This window comes from Phyllostomus discolor, chromosome 10 (assembly GCF_004126475.2).
Source record: "Phyllostomus discolor isolate MPI-MPIP mPhyDis1 chromosome 10, mPhyDis1.pri.v3, whole genome shotgun sequence".
NCBI lineage: Eukaryota > Metazoa > Chordata > Mammalia > Chiroptera > Phyllostomidae > Phyllostomus > Phyllostomus discolor.
This window is the reverse complement of record NC_040912.2, coordinates 44620202-44641214: the sequence shown is the minus strand read 5'-3', so window position 1 is coordinate 44641214 and position 21013 is coordinate 44620202. Positions and strand designations below refer to the sequence as shown.

The 21013-nt window shown below is 37.1% G+C and overlaps 2 protein-coding genes across 2 annotated transcripts in view; one reads left to right on the top strand and one right to left on the bottom strand.

Annotated features, from left to right (window-relative positions):
• CCDC146 (coiled-coil domain containing 146) overlaps positions 1–21013 on the top strand; it is a 128765-nt gene that overhangs the window by 14140 nt on the left and 93612 nt on the right. The window lies entirely within an intron of this gene.
• FGL2 (fibrinogen like 2) lies at positions 16221–19793 on the bottom strand. Its single transcript, XM_028525815.2, has 2 exons — positions 19109–19793; positions 16221–17127 (listed from the first exon to the last, which is right to left on the bottom strand). The coding sequence occupies exons 1-2, from the start codon at positions 19764–19766 to the stop codon at positions 16421–16423; spliced, it is 1365 nt and encodes a 454-aa protein (XP_028381616.1). The 5' UTR covers positions 19767–19793; the 3' UTR covers positions 16221–16420.

Sequence of the window (21013 nt, the reverse complement as noted above, 5' to 3'; positions counted from 1 at the left end):
TTTTTTTGTGCATGTTGCTTTTACAGCTTAAGGATTTTGTGTCACACTTAAGAAGACCTTTGTTACTACTTTGAGATTATAATTTGCTTCCTGTTTTCTCCTAGTACATTGATAGCTTGAGTCATCATATTTTAACCTTTGTTCCATCGCCATGTCTGTTCGTGTAAGGGGAAACAGAAAGTAGGTGCCAGCAACAGGCTTAGAACGTAATGGCAATCCATTATCTTCTGAGGCAAAAGTTCTTTATATATTCCCACCGTATGCATACGTGGCCGGAGGCCAACAGGCGCACCTGGGTGGCATCAGGGGTGTCAATGTAAGAAACGTTCAAACCTGTGAGAATTTTTATGATTTTATGACTTTATTTGAGTCAAACTGAGGACAATTGCTGGGAAGTAAAATCTCAAAAGGATTAATAAAATGCTCCAGAAAATGGTGTTTGCACCTTATTTTATACATTACAATGAAAAGAGAAGAGGTAAGTGGATTACATGAAATCCATTAGTGATAGATTAGGGAGGTGGGAGAAAGCTAACCAGGAAACTTCTGGGATTGGATCAAAAGTAAAGTGATGGACATATACTTCTTTTACATAGCTGGGATGAGGATAGTTAATAGTCAACAATTAACATGATAACAATAACCTGAAGGGATTTGTGGCCTCCTTCTGGTGCAGTGCCTGTGCTTTGAGGTTTCTGAAAAAAGGAAATTTGACATTCCACAGGTATGTTATTGTAGATGCAAACAAACAAACAAATAAACAAACAAAAAAACAGTAGACAGGCTCAATTAAGGGAAAGATTGACTTCTGTTAGGGAAGATTCTAGACTAGGACATGACTATCTGCCATAAACTACTTTTAGTTAATAAGTTCTAATTTCAGGTCATCCTCTGTGGTTACTTTAGGTCTCTGAGTTAACAAGGCCTAACTACCTAGGCCTACCCTGAGCTTGTCAGGTTCAGTATGTGGCCCCTTTTCATCTGCAGCGGGGACAAGAATTACTGGACATCAAATCTCAAATTAAGAAGCCAGGAATATTGCTGTTTGTAAAAACTATGTCTAAGAATAGATGGGCTCAAAATATCTTAAATCTTAATAGTTTGAAAAGAAAAAATCCTTGATTGGCTGGTGGTAAGGGAGTGGTTCGGTAAAAATGGGTTTTAGTTCTATCTCTGTATGTACTAACCATGCAGCCTTCAGCAAGTCATTTAAGTTCTCTGAGCCTACTTTACATTAATAGTACATTTCTCAGCTCATGATCCTTCGAGGGTACCTCACTGCCTATACCACAGTGGTTTTCACCCTCTTTTTAAAACTACATTTATCACCTTTTCCAGTGGAACTCTTACAAAGAATCACAATATGTAAAACAGATTTGGATGTGGTAGATGTAGAGGTTAAGAATGCAGATGTGAAGATCCCCTGTTCTCACCCCTTCATGTCTACTATCACCACCAGCACCACTGCCCCAAAGCCCCTGAACACACTGGGGAAAATCCATGCTCCATACAGATAGTAAAACTGAGCCCTCTCTCCTTGACCTTCATACCCATCTCAGCACAGCCAAAACACAGATCTGCCTCCAGAAAGCCCTGAAAAGCAGTTTGACTGTATTGAAGTTTCCTTCAGGAATAGATGAGGGAGTTCCACAGCACATGATACAGCAAAACTTCCAAAAATTCCTAGTTATAGAAGATTCTCCCACACCTCTTTTGATCCCCTCTTTGAAAACAACTCTGGAAAGTTGTTTTTTCATCCTCAGCCTTTCCCCCTCTGTATTTCCATCCATCTTCTCCTTGATATCTTTGACTATTTCATTATCTTGTAAGTCATCAGAGTTCCTTCCAGTTTTCCTTCCCACCCAGCATCCTCTTATCACCTCACAGGCCCAGGCACAGAACTGAGCAGTCAATAGGAGACAGGGGAGATTGCAGATACTTAGATTTGCATTTTCCTTCCCCTGTCATATGGATTAAATGCCACCCCTTTGATTTTACAGTCAAATCCTTCTACTCCAGTCTGATCCGCCAGTCCTTTCTTCCTTTTGTTACTGTTCCCTGACACCCCTGCTCCAACTAAGTTTGACCTACTGCTCTCTTCATAACTAGATCCTGGTTTTCCAACCTGCTGATGTCTTTGGTCATCCTGTACCCAGGTCAGGAGTGCTCTCTGCCATATTTCTGTGGCAGAGAGCACTTCAGAATTCTATCCATCCTCAAGAACAGTTCAGATCCCACCTTTCACTTAAAGCATCCCACTTCTTGACAGTGTGACCACTTCCCTTTCTATAACCCTGTGTTGTGTTTATATATACCTTCTGCCACTTATTATTTTCTTTCCTGTTTTTTAAGCTAATTGATAGTAGCCTTAGGAACACTGAAAGAAGGAAGCCTATGGTATTCTTGATATTCCTAGTGAACTCTTAGCTCACTGTCACATATGTAGCCATGCCATTTTCAAAGGAATGATGTATGTGGTAATTAATGAAGCCTTCCACCAAATAATCACACTACTGAATCACTATTTTACAAGACAAACTTAAAAGGGGGAAGTTTTTTCTGAATTTCTGAATGTATTTTCCACATCGAGTCCACCTACATTTTTATATATTTAAATGTTTAATGTTAGAATGTCATAGCACATTGAAATCATCATGCATCTCTTCCAATGGCTGAGCTTCCAAAGGAATGTGCAGTGAGGAAGCAATGATTTTCAAATATTTTTTTAAAAATATTAAAACAAAACAAAACATTTTCTTTAAGTGAAATTGAAGGCAGAGTCCCAAGATACAAAATAAAAGCAGAACTACTCTAGGTGAACAGTGTTTCATACATCACACATGGTCCTAGCTTTTTTTTATATTTGTGAAATATGTCTGCAGAACTTCAGGGTCCCTGGGGACACAACTGAGAACTCCCTACGTACTCAAGCAGTTCAGCATGTTAAATACCAACACTGTATTCATCATAAAAGTATCAGTCTTCCAACTTCCATACCTATCCATGATATCAGAGCCTCTCTAGATCTCTAATCATTGGTTCGATCAGATAAAGACAAAATTTTGTTATAGGGTAAAAATAAAAAACCCCTCACTGACATCATTCATTTGTAAATTATATTTATATTTTAAAAGAATTGTTTTAGTCTGTCAGGTGTGGTTCAGTTGGTTGGGTGTCATCTTGCAAACTGAAAGGTTGCTGGTTCGATTCCCAGTCAGGTTACAAACCTGAGTTGCAGATTCAGGGGCATGTGCAAGAAGCGACTGATGTTTCTCATATCAGTATTTCTTTCCCTCTCTTTCTCCTTCTCTTCCCCCTCTCTCTCAAATCAACTTAAAATATTTTCATTGTTTAATGTAACAAATGAAAGAAAGAACTATGGTGTTTACTGGAGAAACTTTTCAGCCTCCAAAGAACTTACAAAGTGCTCTGAACTTAAGCAGTATGTTTTCATCAGTGAATTCTGTCACATAACCATTTTGGTAGTGAAAAAGTGTTTGGTGAGAATAGGAACTTGTTATCCTTTTCTGTCAGAGTTATAAATTCTGACTAAGCTGCAGGAAGAAAATAATTTTTAACCACTAGGTTAAGTAGGGACATTAAAACGCTTGGAAAATATATTAATTTTTGAAAAATATCTCCTGTCAACAGAATATTATGTAATTGTTTTGATAAGATACAGAAAAAAAAGATATTTCACCCTAAACTGAGATTTAATTGGAATCATTTTGCATTTACAGATTTACAAAGAAGGTCAGAGCAGGGGTGATACTGAGATTTGCTATGTGTGTACATCACTGTGAAATTACCCTGGGTAATTTATCATGGAAAATTAGCTCACTTCATGAGAAAGACACCAGAAAAAAAACAGGAAAGCTGAAAATGGATAATGGTCCACACATGATAAACAGTTTGTAGATAACAGAGGTTTGTCTGAGTTTTTTCAGGGAAGACTTTAGTGAGTTAGAACATTACCTCCTACTGAAGCATTAATCACAGCAAACAGAAATAACATTGCAAACGCTCCTAGGAAAGTGTCCAGCAAATTGACACTCAGTAAGTGACAGATGCTTATCATTAAGTATTTAGAAACATGAATCTCTAAACAAAAATTAAAACAGGTTACTTTCTTAACTTAAAAAAGTATGATACTAATATTACTGAATGGGAAACAAATATAAGCAGCTAGTTTTGTGGACCCTAAACTTTCACAATGTAAGCACAAATTATTTGCTTCTTGTGGAAGAGGAGAAAAGCCAACTTCCAGAGATAGGAGCTCAACAAATTTTCAGATCCAGATGCTAAACCTTTGTATGAGGCCTTTGTAATAGAGAGGCAGTTTATCTTAAACCATGTCATCCTTAGTTACTCAGAGACAATTTTGAATGCTAGAGATTAAATTCAGATTTTGAGAGTTTAGAAAGTTATTATGTGGAAAACATCTCATTTAAAATACTTTGACAAGCATATAGTACCATGCTATGCACATGCTAGGCAGATAATAAATATTTATTGGATTAAAATAATAACTATAACTGTAGTATCAGTATTTTAAGGAGCTAAGATGAACAAGCCAGTTTATTTTAAAATGTGATTTTTCTGACTTTCAAAGGAAGAACATATATTCTCAGAGGCATAGTGTAGACTTTTTCTGAAGATGGCTAATAAAATAATACAAATCTTTTTAAGAGACCATGTGATGTCTGTGAAGATGCTGATCACAAGTTAGCTAACTCATGGTTTTAATTTTGGTTTACCTTGGGACTCGGTGAGCAAAGGTGCAGAGGCAAAATTGAATATGGGCATGGAAACAGCAGGCTGCTGACCTGACAGAGAAGTCAACAAGGAGTATAAAGAGCAAGTTGGAAAGAGTCATTCCATGGGGCTGTGGAGGACAGGAGAGGCAGTAAAGAAGGAACCATTCAAGGAATAATAGCAGCATTAATAGCATAGAATTTGTTATAGGGGATTTAAAGAGACTATCTAAAGTTCTATTTCATTTTAATCTATTTTAGATAATATTGCTTAAAATAAGCTAGCTATTGGCCATGGTGGTTTTTGTTGTACTGACTTTGGACTACATGTAAAAGCTACATATCTATTGTTTTCCTATGGGCAGGTTTTCTTGCATGTTATAGCATAATTGTTACAAATAGCATTTTTAGTATGTATGCGCATCATATATGTATATGTGTTTTATGGTGTGTGTGTGTGTGTGTGTGTGTGTACCAACAAGGGAAACCTGCCCATATGAAAACCTACCTATATGAAACCTACCCATATACACTCATTTTCACCTGCAGCTGGACCCAACATTAATTGAATATTGCTAATCAGATTCATTTATAGTGATTCCAGTATTAATACTCTGAAAGCTGCTAGAAATATTAGATTTAGGTTATCTCTAACTTGGATAACTTTTGGAAAGTATTTGTGAATCAGACAAGGTTTAAGATCATTAATATCCCTCAAATAAAGAGAAAAGGAATAAAAAATGTCTCTACTTAACTAAACTTGTCCCTTATAATTTAAAATGACCAGACATGATTCTTCAAACTTGGGCATTATGCTGTTAACAAAGAATGTTTGATAACATTCACACAGGGCCTAGTTTATATTTCTTTTGCTATATACATGTGTACACACACTGTATCCTTCATGACAACATTCCAACTCCACAAGGTGGTGTCTCTGAAAAGATGCAATATGTCATTGCCTCCTTTCTTCACTGTGAAGTAACTGCCTAGGTCTAAAGCAATGATTTGTAGAATACAATTGTAGGATACCATAATGGCTTTTAAGACATCTAGTAACTCATCCAAGTAGTTGCTGGCAGAAGCAAGAAAAAGCATTTCCAAATCTAAAATAAGCTAGAGAAAATGTCTGTTCCAGTGGGAATAAGTCTTTGCCCTCTCCATTAGAAAGCAGCCCGGGGACCTCTCAAATGACACAGTGACAGGGTGGGTAGATGGGATGCACCTGTGCTGGTTCCCCATATCTCCAACTCCTTCTGTGTAAGTCTTTGCTCCATGTACATTATTTATGAGGTTATCTCATCTAGTCCCATGGTTTCATTACCATCTATATTCTGGCAACTTTCAAATGTACTTCTGAACCCTAGAGTCTTCCCTGAGTGTCACACTAATATTCAATTATCATCCACTTGAATGTCTTACAGATATTTGAACTCAGAATGTCCAAAACTATTGATTCCCACCCCTAACACCTCCTCCACACACACTTTCCAAACAGGCTCCTCCTACAGTTTTCCCCATCTCAGTTAACAGCAACTCTATTCTTTTAAGTTCCTCAGGCTAAAATCCTGTAGTTTTTTATGATACCTCCAATCTTTTCACTGTCCATCTTTGATCTTTGATCAAAAAATTTTGTCAACTTTACCTTATTAAAGATTCACTTTACTGCAACCACCACAGTGCATGCTTTCATCATTTGTCTTCAAGATTATTGCAATCACCATCAAACTGGTGCTCATCTTCAATCTTGTCTCCCAACAGTCTGTTCTCCACTCAGAACAAAAGGGGTCCTTTTAAAACTGGAAGACTCTACATACTTATTCTGATCAAAACCCTATGTCTCTTACTTAACCAGAGAAAAGGAAAATTCTTACTGTGACTTAAAAGGCTAGGTCTGGCAGCCCCCCCCCCCAACCCCTTATTTAACTCCAGCTTCCTAAGCCATCTCTGATATCATGTCCTATATCTCCACCTCATACTGTCTGCTTTTCCTACATGGGACTCCATACTGACCCTAACATATGCCAAGCACCTTTGCATCTGATACTCTCTTTACTTGGAACATTATTCTCCCAGATATCTGCCTAGCTTATTCTCTTATACCTTTAAGTCTTTGTTCAAATGTCACCTCCTAGGAGAGGTCTCTCCAGAGCACCTATATAAAATAGCACCCCTCCTCTGATACTCATTATCTCCCTTACCCTGCTTAATTTTTATGGCATTTATCATATATTGTTTATTTATTCATCTCCCCTGATAAAATATAAACTTCCCAAGTTTAGAGATTTTGTCTGTTCTGGTTACTGATATATCTTTGGTTTCCTTCCTATAAGATTGTTTGTCACATGATATATATCCAGTAAATAATTTTTTAGTGAATTATAGCTAAATCCACTCTAACATTTCTATCTCCATAAGTCTTTTAGTTCTAGACATTTATGGCTTCTCAGCTTTAGTTAGTATAGCTGCTGTTGAATCTAGGTTTGTGCTAACTAATCAAGCAAGCCATTAGAACCAAACACATCTGCTTAAGCCAGCCCATTGAATTAAGAATTTTAGGACCATATCAAAATTACAACTAGACTATAGAACAGCAATCATTCATAACCATAAGAAATTGAGCTGAATGGAAGTTCTACAACTATGGAATTAAAGAAGAAACCACATCAGGTCTTGTAGGAGGGGTGCAGAATGGGATGCAGAATGGGATGGTCCCATAACCATGTGCGGTGGATAAAAATCAGGAGGGATATCTGAGAAAGGAGAGGTACCAGTCCCATACCAGGTCCCCCAGCCCAGCTTTCCAGTACCAGGAGGATAAGTCACCATAACCACTGGTTGTAAAAACCAGCGGGGATTTAGGCAGTGGGAGAAGAAACTGCTGGTATCCTAGGCATTTCCTCTTAAAGGGCCTCTGCACAGAGTTATTCAGACTTATTCCCTCTGAGCTCCAGCACCATGGCAGCAGATTGAAAGGCATCCAAGACATACAGGGAGAACCTGAATTATCTAGCATCAGGGTGAGAGGTGGGGGGCAAGAAAGAAGTGCTGGCAGAGGCCATTGCTCCTTTCTGAGCCCTCCCCCCACAGAGCCAGAAGACGTGTGCCATATCTAGGACTCCATCTTTTTTGGCCATATGGTTTGCCCCACCCTGGTGATTTTCTGAGGCCCTGCCCCACCCAACTTCCAAGCCCACCAAAGCTATTTTCAGTCGATTTTCCAAATGAATGGCTTGTCTTGGCCCACGTTTCTATTTTCCTAAATTCTCTCAGACAAGCAGCACTGGCTTCAGCAAGCCCTGTACCTCTCCCTAAGTTGCCCAAGGCCAGGCACTAGTAGCAGCCAGCCTTGGTTCACAGCTTGGCCTCTCCTGGGCACATCCAAGCCCAGCACAAATAACAGCCATCTGCAGATCACTTTGTAGTTTTTGCTGAGTGACCCCAAAGAGAACACAGGCAGAAGCTGACCTTGGACATGCCAACAGCAATAAAGGCTCGACTACAAGAGGAGGGTGTACACAGCCCACTCAATGGATAAACCTTGAGTAACCAGCTTGGGTAACAGTGGAGGCTATGCCACTGGGCTCTACAGGACATCTGCTACATTAAGCCACTTTGTCAAGCCTGGGAGATGTAATAGCTATACCGAATACATAGAAACAAACACAGGGAGGTTGCCAAAATGAAGAGACAAAGAAACATAGCGCAAATGAAAGAACAGAACAAAACTCCAGAAAAAGAAATAAACAAAATGGAAAAGGCAATCTATCGTGTACAGTGTTCAAAACATTGGTTATAAGGATGTTCAAGGAACTTAGTGAGGACCTCAACATAAAAAAGATCCAGTCAGAAACAAAGGATATATGAATTGAAATAAAGAACAATTTACAGGAAATCAACAGTAGAGTCAATGAAGCCAAGAATCAAATCAGCAATTTGGAAAAAAAGGAAGCAAAAACAACTAATCAGAACAGAAAGAAGAAAAAAGAACCTAAAAAATGAGGATAGTGTAAGGAGCCTCTAGGACACCTTCAAGCACAATATTCATATCATAGAAGCGCCAGAAGAAGAGAGACAGCAAGAAACTGGAAACCTATTTGAAAAAAATGGCCAACATAAACAAATCAACAAACAACAAGTGCTGACAAGGTTGTGGAGAAAAGGGAACCCTAGTGCACTGTTGGTGGGAATGCAGACTGGTGTAACCTCTGTGGGAAACAGTATAGAATTTCCTCAGAAAACTAAAAGTGGAACTTCCTTTTGATCCAGCAATTCCACTGCTGGGATTATACACTAAGAATCCTGAAACACCAATTAAAAAGAACTTATGCATCCCATTCAAAGCAGCACAATTTACAATAGCCAAGTGCTAGAAGCAACCTAAATGCCCACCAGTAAATGAGTGGATGAAAAACTGTGGTACATTTACACAATGGAATGCTACGCAGCAGAAAGAAAGACGGAGCTCCTACCCTTCTCAACAGCATGAATGGAACTGCAAAGTATTATGCTAAGTGAAATAAGCCAGACAATAAGAGCCAAATACCATAAGATCTCACCTATAAGTGAAACCTAATCAACAATACAAACACACAAGCAAAATATAACCAGAAACATTGAAATAAAGAACAAACTCACAGTAACCAGAGGGGAGGGAGGAGAGGGATAATGGAAGAGAACAGGGGAAGAACATACATCAAGGAACATATGTAAAGGGCCCATGGACAAAGCCAAAGGGGGTAGGTTTGAGGGTAGGAGGGGGGATGGGTGAGGCAGGGGACTACAGTGGCGTGAAAATGGAGACAACTATATTTAAACAACAATTTTAAAAAATTATGAAAGAAAACTTTCCTAATTTGGTGAAGGAATAGACATGTAAGCCCAAGAAGCATAGAGAGTCCCAAACAGAATGGACCTAAAGAGGCCCACTGCAAGATACATCATAATTAATGTCAAAGGTTAACTACAAAGAGAGAATTGTAAAAGCAGTAACAGGAAAGCAGTTAGTTACCTATAAGAGTGTCCCCATTAGACTATCAGCTGATTTCTAAAAGGAAGTATTGCAGGCTAGAAGTGATTGGAAAGATGTATTCAAAGTGATGAAAAGCAAGGGCCTACAACCAAAAAAAATTACTCTACCCAGCAAAGCTATCATTTAGAATTGAAGGACAGATAGAGATCTTCCCAGACAAGAAAAAGCTAAAGGAGTTCATCACCACCAAACCAGTATTATATGAAATGTCTAAGGGTCTTCTTTAAGAAAAAGAAGAAGATCAAAAATATGAACAATAAAATGGCAATAAATACATATATCTATCAACAGTTGAATCTAAATACAGCATAGGGAATAGAGTAGCCAAATAACATATATGCAGGACCCATGGACATTGACAATGATGTGGGGATTGCCTGAGGGAGTAGGGGGACTTGGTGGAGGGGGATAAAGGGGAAAATGGGAAAACTGTAATAGCATAAACAATAAAATATAATTTAAAAAATTTCTAGTAAATATACCTGTACCAGTGGAATCAATCACATCTGAAATTTTGGTTTTTTCTTCCTTATTCAAGCAACCTTAAAATCTGCCTCCACATGTGTATTCTCTAGTTTCTGCTGATTTTATTGGCAAAGCAGTATAAAGACTTCTCCTTAATTTGACTTTATAGTTGACATTAGGGCATGCCCTGGTTACAGATCTGGAGGTGGCACAAAGTTGGATGAAGGAGCCTAAGGGGGAATTATAGTTGCTCTCTCATGAGAAAAAACAGCAGTGTCTTCCAGCAAGAAGAGCCTTAGGGAGCATATCAAGGAGCCTGGGCAGCTCAGTCACTTTTGGGAATTCTGGAGCCTCTCCAAGTATAATCAACTTCTCTAATATCTATTCTCATTTCCAACTCTCCCCAATCGATAAACAAAAGAAACCTGGCAAAGCTGTGATTCAGCAAACATTGCAACTTGGCAACACAGAATAGAATTATGGTTTGGATTCAGCTCGTTACCTCAGGGGAGAGGGAGGAGATTTGGAATTGAAGATGGTTTCCAAAGAGGTCTTTAGTCTGATCTGTAATTTTTAAAAATTAAAGCATTCATGGATCTTGTATGATTAAAATTATTTTCAAATTTACCATATAGTATAAGAAGTATGAAAATACTTTTTCTTCAGAAACTCAAGTAGAAAAATCACTGTCCAATCCGGTACAGTCATACCTCTCCACATGACGTACCCAGAGGTATGCTCCTGTTCTTGGAATGCTTCCATGCTGGGGGCTGGCTCTGCCCTGGCAAGGTCCAGGACCTTTCCCATGTAAGGTGACCTCCAGGTTGTTGACTTTTGCAGAAAAATTTTTAAAACATGAGTCCAGGTGAAAGTGAGAGCAAGTTTAGTAATGCTTGGGACAGTGAAGCAAAAATAAGGGTCCTTGGAGACAGGATCAGGGGGTAAGCCCAGGATGAGCAACCACTGCCCATTTGTCCTCTAGGTGCAGGTCCTGACAGAACCTTTATAGCTTAGGATAGAAACAAAGTACATGCCTGAGGAAAGCAGGGCACAGGTGTACTCAAAGAGGAGCATCAGCTGTCTTCCTTTGTCCTGAGGGGTTTTATCTATGGGGTTGGACAAGAAGTCTGTTTATTTTTTTCCATAAAATAAGAGATATATTTTCCATTTTCATCAATAACTTTATTGATTTGGATATTTTGAGTATGTCAGCATGGTAGAATGTTGATTTCAATTAACATCTCAATTTGATCACTATCAACTTCAGCTGGTCTACCTGACTGTGGAACATCATCCAGCAAGAAATCTCCAGCACAAAACTTCACAAACCACTTTTGACACATTCAAGCCATTCAATCAACACCTTTTCCATACACTGCACAAATCTGTTTTTAAAAATTCAATTTCAGTTGCGTTTTTACCTTTCTTTTTTTTTTAGATTTTTATTTATTTATTTTTAGAGAGGGAAGGGAGGGAGATAGAGAGAGAGAGAAACATCAATGTGTGGTTGCTGGGGGTCATGGCCTGCAACCCAGGCGTGTACCCTAACTGGGAATCGAACCTGCGACACTTTGGTTCGCAGCCCGCACTCAGTCCACTGAGCTATACCAGCCAGGGCTGTGTTTTTACCTTTCTTAAAACGATAAAGCATAATATGCCAAAAACATTGCTTATTTTCTTCCATCTTCAATATTAAAATGGCTACACAAAAGTTCACCAATTTTGATAAGCTTTTTTTAAAATGCACACTGATATAACAGCTGTCACAATACAATCTAACAAAATTGTTTTGAATAAAATTAAAGATAACTAAGTACTACCAGAGCCATCTTATGGAAAAAAGCAAATAAACTTTTTGGCCAACGCAATATTTTCTATAGGCAGGAATTTTGGGGAGGTCCCAGGGGAGGATGTCAACAGAACATTCATTATATCTAGAGATGTGTCATTTAGTAGGCTAATGTAGCAAAATGAGCATATAGTGGGAGCAGGGCAGGGGTCATTCTCTGGTTAGTTTCACTTCTATCTTGGACTAGTCTAGGCTTAATTGTTTTTTTTGCTATCCTTCTCCCTGACAATGTGATTTAAACCATTTGCCCTTAGGTACCTTTGTTTAGGGAGAACAGGGTCTTGTGACTTATTAACTGGCGATTAGTTGCTCAGATGTTCCGGCTATTTGTTCAGCCATTGTCTCAGTTTCCTCGTTCAACTTGCCAGGGAATTTTCCTACTTTCTTAATAACCTGCCTCAGTTCCCAGAACCTCTTTTAAAAGTTTGCCATTGTTATGTACCCAACCCTATAGTATATATCTGATCTGGTCTTGCCTTATTTTCACCTGGTTTCAATCACTTCTCACCTATGTGTACCATCTCCCAAATTCTATGATTTAAAGTACCACTCCTTCCCCTACTATAACTCTGGCTTCTTTAGACTATAGCCCTTCCTCTATGGTAACATATTCATGAACCACTTTGAGTAACAACACTCCTGTCTCAAATTTCCTTTACATCCTAGACAAACAGATTGATTTCAGGGTAGAACTTAACCTAGATAATGTAATGTATAATAAGGAATATTATGATGGTATAGGACCAAAAAGGGAAGGTACCAAACTCCTCCTAATGTCATCAGAGAAAACTGCCCAGGAGAGATACCTCTTAGGATGATGATGATGATGATGATACATATGTATGTTCTGAGTGCTTTACAGATATCATTTGATTTGCTCAATAACTTTAACAGGAAAATTTTCCTGTTATCCCTATTTTGTAATTGAAGAGACCAAAGAACAGAGAGATTAAGTGACTTTGCTTGTGATCACACAGCTTGCAAATGGTAGCCCTAAAATTCAAACCTAGCAAGTCTGGCTCCTGAGTCCCTGCTCTTAAATTAAGGATGAGAAGATAAAATTCAGCAGGGGTTGAGGATGGCATTCTATCTAAACCAAGGGAATAGTATACACAAAGTCAAGAAAATATGAGACAACATGGTTTGTTTAAGAACAAGGCACTTGGTATAGCAGGAGTGTGAGCAGTGGTAGAAAAGAACGCTTTAAAAGGTAGGCAGAAACCAGTTCATGAAGGGGCTTGATGGATTTTATCATACAGGAAATGAGTTGTTGAAAAGTTTTATGCAGCACAATAACATGATTAGACTGTATTTTTTAATAATCCCTCTAGCACTGATATGGGGGATAGATTTGAATAGAGTGAAACTAGAGGCATGGGTTACTTTTGGGAAGCATTTGCATTATCCTAAGGAGATAATGAGGGCTGAAGCAGAGCAGCAACATTAATGATGGAAAAAGAGGAGATGGAGTTGAGTGCCTCAAAGTGAAACTGAAACTTTTATTTTTCAAATATGTTAACAGTATTCTAATAAAGGGAAATAAGATAATGATGTTTCTGTATTTGCCTCTGTCTTCCTGTTAGTAAAATCATACTCATTAAAGTCTTTAAAGAGTCAAAGATATTTTCTAGTTAAGTAAACATTATACAACTTTTCAGACAAGAGTAAATATATAAATATTATTTCACAGACAATAATGTTTAATGTTTTCACACTGAAGAAATAAATAAATGTAGAGATTAAATCTTTTATTTTACAGGTTTTTTAAAAGACATGAAACAAATTTATTTATATATAAAGAAAAATAAGAATTATAAACAAGAGCTTATTGTGATAATATCACCCATAACGTTTACCTTTAAAACCTTTCTTTGGGTAACCATTCAAAAATAAGGACCAGCAAATTTTGTTACCAGAATATCTTCTATGCTTTGCATATTTAAGCTCTTTATCTTTAGACAGATGTATCATTAATGCATTGGAGCATTATTGCTTATCAGAAATATTTGACTTTTTTCTCAGTGATGAGTGAAGCAGTTTCATTTAGAATTTATAAGGACGCAGTTTTAGTCAATATTTTCAAAGAATGATAAAGCTCTGAAATAAAGTTTTAATTAAAATGAGAAATGTTGGTTATTACAAGACAAGACTCTGAAATAATATTCTTGCTAATAGTAAATCCACATTTATGAACATTAGCATTTATTAATAAATAGTTATATTAAGGCAAGAATCTCTTTTAGATATAATCTACTTCCATCAACATGGTAAAGATTATAAAAATCTAAAATATATTTCATAATAAGTGGCATGAAATGATTTCAAAAAAAATTTCTATGTTACATATTTTTTTATTAGAGAAGTGCCATAAAACTAGAATGGAAAATAAAATTTTGATCCTTTGAAATAAGGTAGAAAGGTAGAAAAACATGCTTTTGAGTATTTACATAGATTAATGAATTATAGGCCAGATTGTCCTGAAATGACACCTACTTTCCATTATATCAGTGCACACTCCCTATTTGAGCTATTTTTTTTAGAACTGTATTCTGTGAGGAGTTCATTTTTGATCACAGAAATTTAAATTTACTTAAACTTTTACATACATTAATAATTGTATATAGTAAATGAAAATGCCCTTATTTGTAAAAAATATACTGTATAATATAAAAATGCTCATTTTAAAAACAAAAGAGTGAAATAAAAAGTAAATTGGTTGTGACATTTATATTGGGTAGATATGCAACCTTTGAAATCTGCGATTATAGATTTTGGTCTACAGTGATGCATTTTGGTCATAACTTAATTCTATTTGTACTTCTCTTTAACGTTTTAACAGTATTCGTATTAACTTTTCATTATGTTTACTGAAAACTTTGTATGTTATATATTATTAAAAATATATTTTGCTTCTTGATTAGAACTTTCTGTAAAGGGCAATGCTCAAAAAATTAACTTGTTATTTAAGGCAGCTATCCTCCTTAACCATTTTCAAATAATGAGTAAAGATGGATCTTTGTGAATATATTTTGAAATCTTAGTTACTATAGTAGAAACAGACACTAGAAATTAAAGATTGTATTTCTATGGCTCACATACAGTATTTCAAATTTTATTTGAGTATTTTAACCATGCAGCAGTATACTGCTGTTCTCTCTGAAATGATCCCTTTTTACAATGATGAAGCTTAACCCATTATGTTTATACTCTTTTGAATATGATATTAATTAATTGATTAATTATAAAAGATCCAGATACTTTTGTTTGATTAAAAAATAAACACCTGTATTCGAATCTTCTGATAGTAAAATAACCAATATAATAGTTAGGGTTAAAAATATATACTATTCAACTACTACTCTTTACATTTCAAAATTCATATGCCTTTTATAAATACATTTATCTATTTGTCCTATAAAAGTTAGCTCTAAAGCTATTATTGCTTAGGATGTAAAATTGGCTTTCAGAGTATTATAGCCTATAAATAAGTGCTTCATTCTTTACCCACACCAACCTCTCCAAAAGAAAGCCTGCCAGTAGTCTTGTACAGTAATGAGCAATCTTATCCTAAAAGCTATTAGACATAGAAATGAAAAGATTATTTTTATGTTAGAGCAGTTTTTACCTTCAAACATCTAAAGAGATATAAACTGTAAATGAATTACTTTTAAACAATGGTCTTTATGATTAAATTAATTTTCTGAATGCTTTTAGGAGTGATGTTGTGCTACCACATTTTTAAATATTTTAAATGACAAATATTTATATTCCATGAATAGTACATGAAGACCTTTAATTTGCCTGGGAGCTAAAATGCTGTTGGGTCTTCCTGACTCAAAGTAAATGCCATAAATTTAATAAGTTTATCTCAGAATAAGGATTAGGCTATTTAGACACAAATAAATACCTGAATAACTCTTTATATCCCCAAAAGAGTGATAGTCCCTCAGATATGTTTGTCATAACCAAAATACAAATTACTTGTGTAAAATCTAGCCTGCTGAATAACCAATTATTAAATTATAGCAAGTAATACAATAGTAGTCTTTCTGATTAGTAGAAATTAGGAGAATTATAAGGCTAATGTGTAATTTTCAATATTCCCAGGTGCCTGCAAGTGTTTTTCTTTTTTGTGTGTGTAACAGCATAACAGCAACAAAGGACTCCTTTAAAATGTATGTTGTTCAGCTTTATTTCAAATGCTGTGTAGCATAAGTACCCACTGCTCAGAAATAAATTTTTAACCATGGAAAAGGAGTACAAAAAGGAATTAATTGCCCTATTAGGTAACAAATACTCAGAGAAATGAGCATTAGTGATTTATGGCTTAAACTGCTTGGGTCTGATCATCATTTTGGCCTCTTTGAAGGAGGACTTGTAGTGACCAAGTTGTGCCTTATTCATACCAGGCCAGGTGCCCCAGAAAATCCCATTATGGACACCTTTGTACTTTTGGTGATAATATTTGCCATTTAAGTTTGCAGAAAGACATGCATCAAACCACCAGCCTGAGCTGTAGTAGAGCCCACAGTTCCCAGAGGGATACCGATCGTTGTCTCTGTCTGGGGTGGTAAAAAACTTCATATCGTGGTTGTGGTGTTTGTTGAAACGTAAAGCATCTCCGGCTGTGCCATTATAGTTACCAATGTGTAAGCGGTATTTGAGAAACTCATTGGCCACGTAAAAGTGATCATACAAGGCATAGAGTTTGACGCCATTAAAGTCTTCAAGATCTATTCTTAGAATCATCTCCTTACTCTTGGTCAGAAGATGAATTTTATCATTTCCTAGCCAAAACTCTCTTCTGAGGTTTCCAAACCCTACTTTGTAGTCTTGCCACGTTTTGGTGAAGTTGATGCTTCCATCGAGACGCACCTGCAGCACGGTCCAGCCTCCCCCCATGGTCTCCATGTCACAGTAAACTTCAAAGCTACTATTTTTGGGATCCGGTGTAACTCTGTAGGTCTCACTGCTTCTTTTGCCTATTTTGTAGTACTCAGAGCAATCTTTATATATTAGCTGTTGGACTGAAGGGGAAAGAAAAGAAAGATATTGTATTTTGTTAAAAAAAACTATGCATCTGAAGAATTCTTTATATGTACAAAAGCAGTTTGACAGTTCCATCTACAGTGATTATGGAACCCTGCCTGGCTAAACTTACCTGAACCTGTTCAAATGCTTGTTAGTGCCTCAGAATAAGAACCTGGTGTTACAAAGCAGACAACCTACACCTAGTTGGTCAACATCAACAACAAATAACAGGAAGAATAAATAAAAACACTAGTTTGAATCACTTAGTAATATTCAGCGAGAGCTACCCTCAGTAGGCATTCTGCCAATGACGCCACTTCTCTTAGTCCACGCATACAAAGGAATCACAGGCTTCTATTTCTGTTCACCTTAAGGGGCTGATAGCCTCCATTGTCAAGAAATTTTATAGGGTATGTTTTAAATGAATAGTAAAATTCTAATGTGCTGCATTGATCATACATTCACATTATTTTACTTGCTTGACCACTAAATAAAGAAGCTCCAGTAAAAAGGAAAATTTTTAAATAGTATACCAATATTCTCATTCCGAATTTATTAGCCAGGAAAGCATTTAGCCAGATTTCATATGTTTGGTTTCTAGAAAGAAATGACAGGCGATTACATTCAGGATAAGTATAAGATTAGTTAACATGGTTCTGTAGGAATCAAATACAGATATTTACTCCTAGATAAGTTTTATAAAAATGCATGCCAGGTAAAGTAAGTTTAATATAAACTGCTCTGAGGCACAAGAAATCTATTCATGTGAATTTAGAATCCCAAAATATTTGGATATTTCCCCAAAACTCTTATTGAAAAAGAGACAAGAGAATCTAATGCGTGCCCAAGGATGTCACCTAAGATGTGAAGTTCTGTGCCTTGCAATGTTCAGGGTAACCTCAGACACAGGCTGCCTGGTTCAACAGTGGTCCTTGAACCTTCCCCCCCTGCCACCACCACCTCCCTTCACTGGCAGATTCCCTGGGGATGGAACATGCATGAGGTGCTTGTTCCAAATGAACGTGATCCCTGCCCCAGGCACCATATCCCTTCAACTTCACACTCATCGTAAGTCCTAGTCCTAATGCAGAGATGGCTTTCCAAAGTGTAACAAGACTATCAGCAGTAGTGGCCCCAGGAACTCAGATGGAAATCCAGAGTTGGGAGGAACCAGTGCTACGGCTGATTCATGGGCAGAATAGGCAGATAGTTTTGTTATCTTTAATATATATTTATTAAAGTTAATTCAGGTAATCTGGATGGTGAGGATGGGTTCTATTTTTATATGCTTGAGTTCTAGCTTGAGGTAAAAAAGGAAAAGAAATAAGAATATTTTCCTTCCCTTAGTGGCATGCCAAAACTCTCCTTAAAATGTTTTTCTGCCACTAGGTCTCAAAGCACAAAGTTTTTTCACACATGAAATCATGTAACTGCTTTTAAGATTCCAGCTATAAAATCTCCCATTTTCACTAGATATTCAGGATTATGAACTGCAGGTTACTTGCTAAAATCTTTCAAACATCTCGTAATTGCCACATGAAAGGGAACAGTCAGCAGCAGACCAAGAAAATGGTTTTCAGTGAACCAAGCACAACCACAAACACTTATCCCTATTGTTTTCAAACACGTCAGTGAAGAGATTAAAAAAAAGTTAAATGCACTAAAACGTTAAGAAATTCTATCTCTCTTCTTTTGATTTGTGTGTAGCTGTAGCAGCAGCAATAATCTTTGAAGTTGAAAGTACTTTCTAATAGATAAAGAACTAATTACAATCTTTGTAATTAGGGTCCTATATCATTTCTGTGGTCACACATTTGCAAAGATACTAGTTTTTCCTGTACTACCTTGATGAATAAAAGGCTTAATTTATTTAATCTGTCATTTACTTAACTTATTTGCTCACGTTAATATTTGCAGATATTGTCTAGCTATGTAACATTCACAGACAAATGATAAGAAAAAGGATATTACACATACCTGGAGATGATCGTATTTGTTCTTGACTGGGACACTTAGATGAACATTTGCCATCCAAATTATTGACAACAGATGTTAGATTTGCCACTTTACTATCAACATAATTTTCTATATTGTTCATATTTACAAGATTCAGCTTTTCCAGGTGACCCTGAAGCACGTCGATATCCTTCTTTGCATTCTTTAGGTCAGAGGACAGCTTGTTAACCTCGTCCTCTAATTCTGTAACTTTGTTTTCATCAGCCCCTCCCGAGACTCCGGTGCCAGGTACCAACACTCCATTTGTGCCCTGGTCTCGGTTGTCATCAGCCTGCAGTTTGCAGTCTTGGCAACATTTCTTCAGGTTATTTACGATTTCCTTGAGGTTCTGGACTTCCTTGAACACTTCCTCTATCCTACCGAACTGCTTCGGGAGCTGAATAGTCAGCGGGGGCAGGTTCACCTGGTAGGGGCATTCACCTCCTTCCCCGCATTTCCCTCTGCTCTCTAGTCTCACCGGGCAGGCGTGCTTGTCTGGTTCATCTTTAATTTCTTCTGTTTCATTGTTTGCCGCAACCAAAAAACTATAAGCAGCAAGGACAGCTGAGCTCAGCCAGCACCAGGTCGCTAGCTTCATCTCTGTGGTGGCGCTCACCCCAGCAGGGAAGTGTGGAAGCATGCAGGGCTGGAGCTGTTTTAATAGCAGCAGCTGCCTGCCTGAGTCAGGCTGTGTTCTCAGAAAAGGGCGGGAGCACTTGCATCACTACTTTCAGAAACTCAGAGACGTGGAGATTGTCCTCATCAGACTCAGTTTGCCAAAAACTGTAACTTATTCTCCATCAAGTTTACTCATTTCAATTACTATTAGTTGGATGGATTCACAATATTGAATAAATTTTACTTTCACCATTTGTTTTATAAAGCACAAGAAAAATCTTGTATTTCAAAATAATTATGCTTGAAGCAAATCATTTAATTATACTTAACTTCAAAGGAAAAATATTTTTAAGATAAAAATTAAATACACTAGCACTTAATTATCCAGACTGTCTGAAAGAACAGAAATACTACAAAAAATAAAAATGGTCATTTTTTTCTTTTTAGACTGAGGCATTGAGGAGCCTGCATTTTCTTCATGTTGGACATTCAGGTGAAATCTTAAGCACTTAAAAATATTTTTAAATATAACAAAGTGCAGCTTTCTGACTTGTGCCATGAAAAAGGTAAAAAAACTGGTAGGGGAAAAAAGGGCTGCTTTCTATTCCTCTGACCATAACGTAGTGCAGGAGAAAGGACTAAATGACTAAATCACAGTTAAAAGTACATCATTGTCTTTCATCAAAACCAGCAGCCTCCTCCTTTGCCCTTCACCATTTTTGTGATTATGTTGTTATCTCCCACAGCTGCCCGAGGGTAAATCTTTGAAATCCCTGGCTCTGTTCGGATTCTTCTGTCTCTAAGTATCTTTGCCTTCCCTTTCCACTGGCAGCCCTGATAGCCCCACTTCTGTGATTCCTGTCCCTTCACCTGCACTCCATGCCTCTTGGTATAGTGTGTCAGCACTCACAACTTTTCAAAATTCTCAATTTCATATTTTTTTTCACTTTTCAAACTTTTCTCCTCAGAGGCTGAGGGCAAGGAGGAACAGCTTCAGTTGGAAAAACCACCTCCTTTTCATTTGTTTTGTATATTGGCATCTCAAATAGGATTTCTTATTTTTTTAAAAAAAGGATTTTATTGCTTTAAAAATAATTTCAAAATGACTGACTTGGATAAAAATCCAAATTCTTTATTATATTACTTAAGGTACTCTGTAACCTATTTCATATTTATTTCTTTAACCTGATTTCCTATGACTTTCCTATATACCCTCTTCATTCCAGCCAAACTACCCTATGCATGTTCTCTGAGCATGTCAGGCTCACT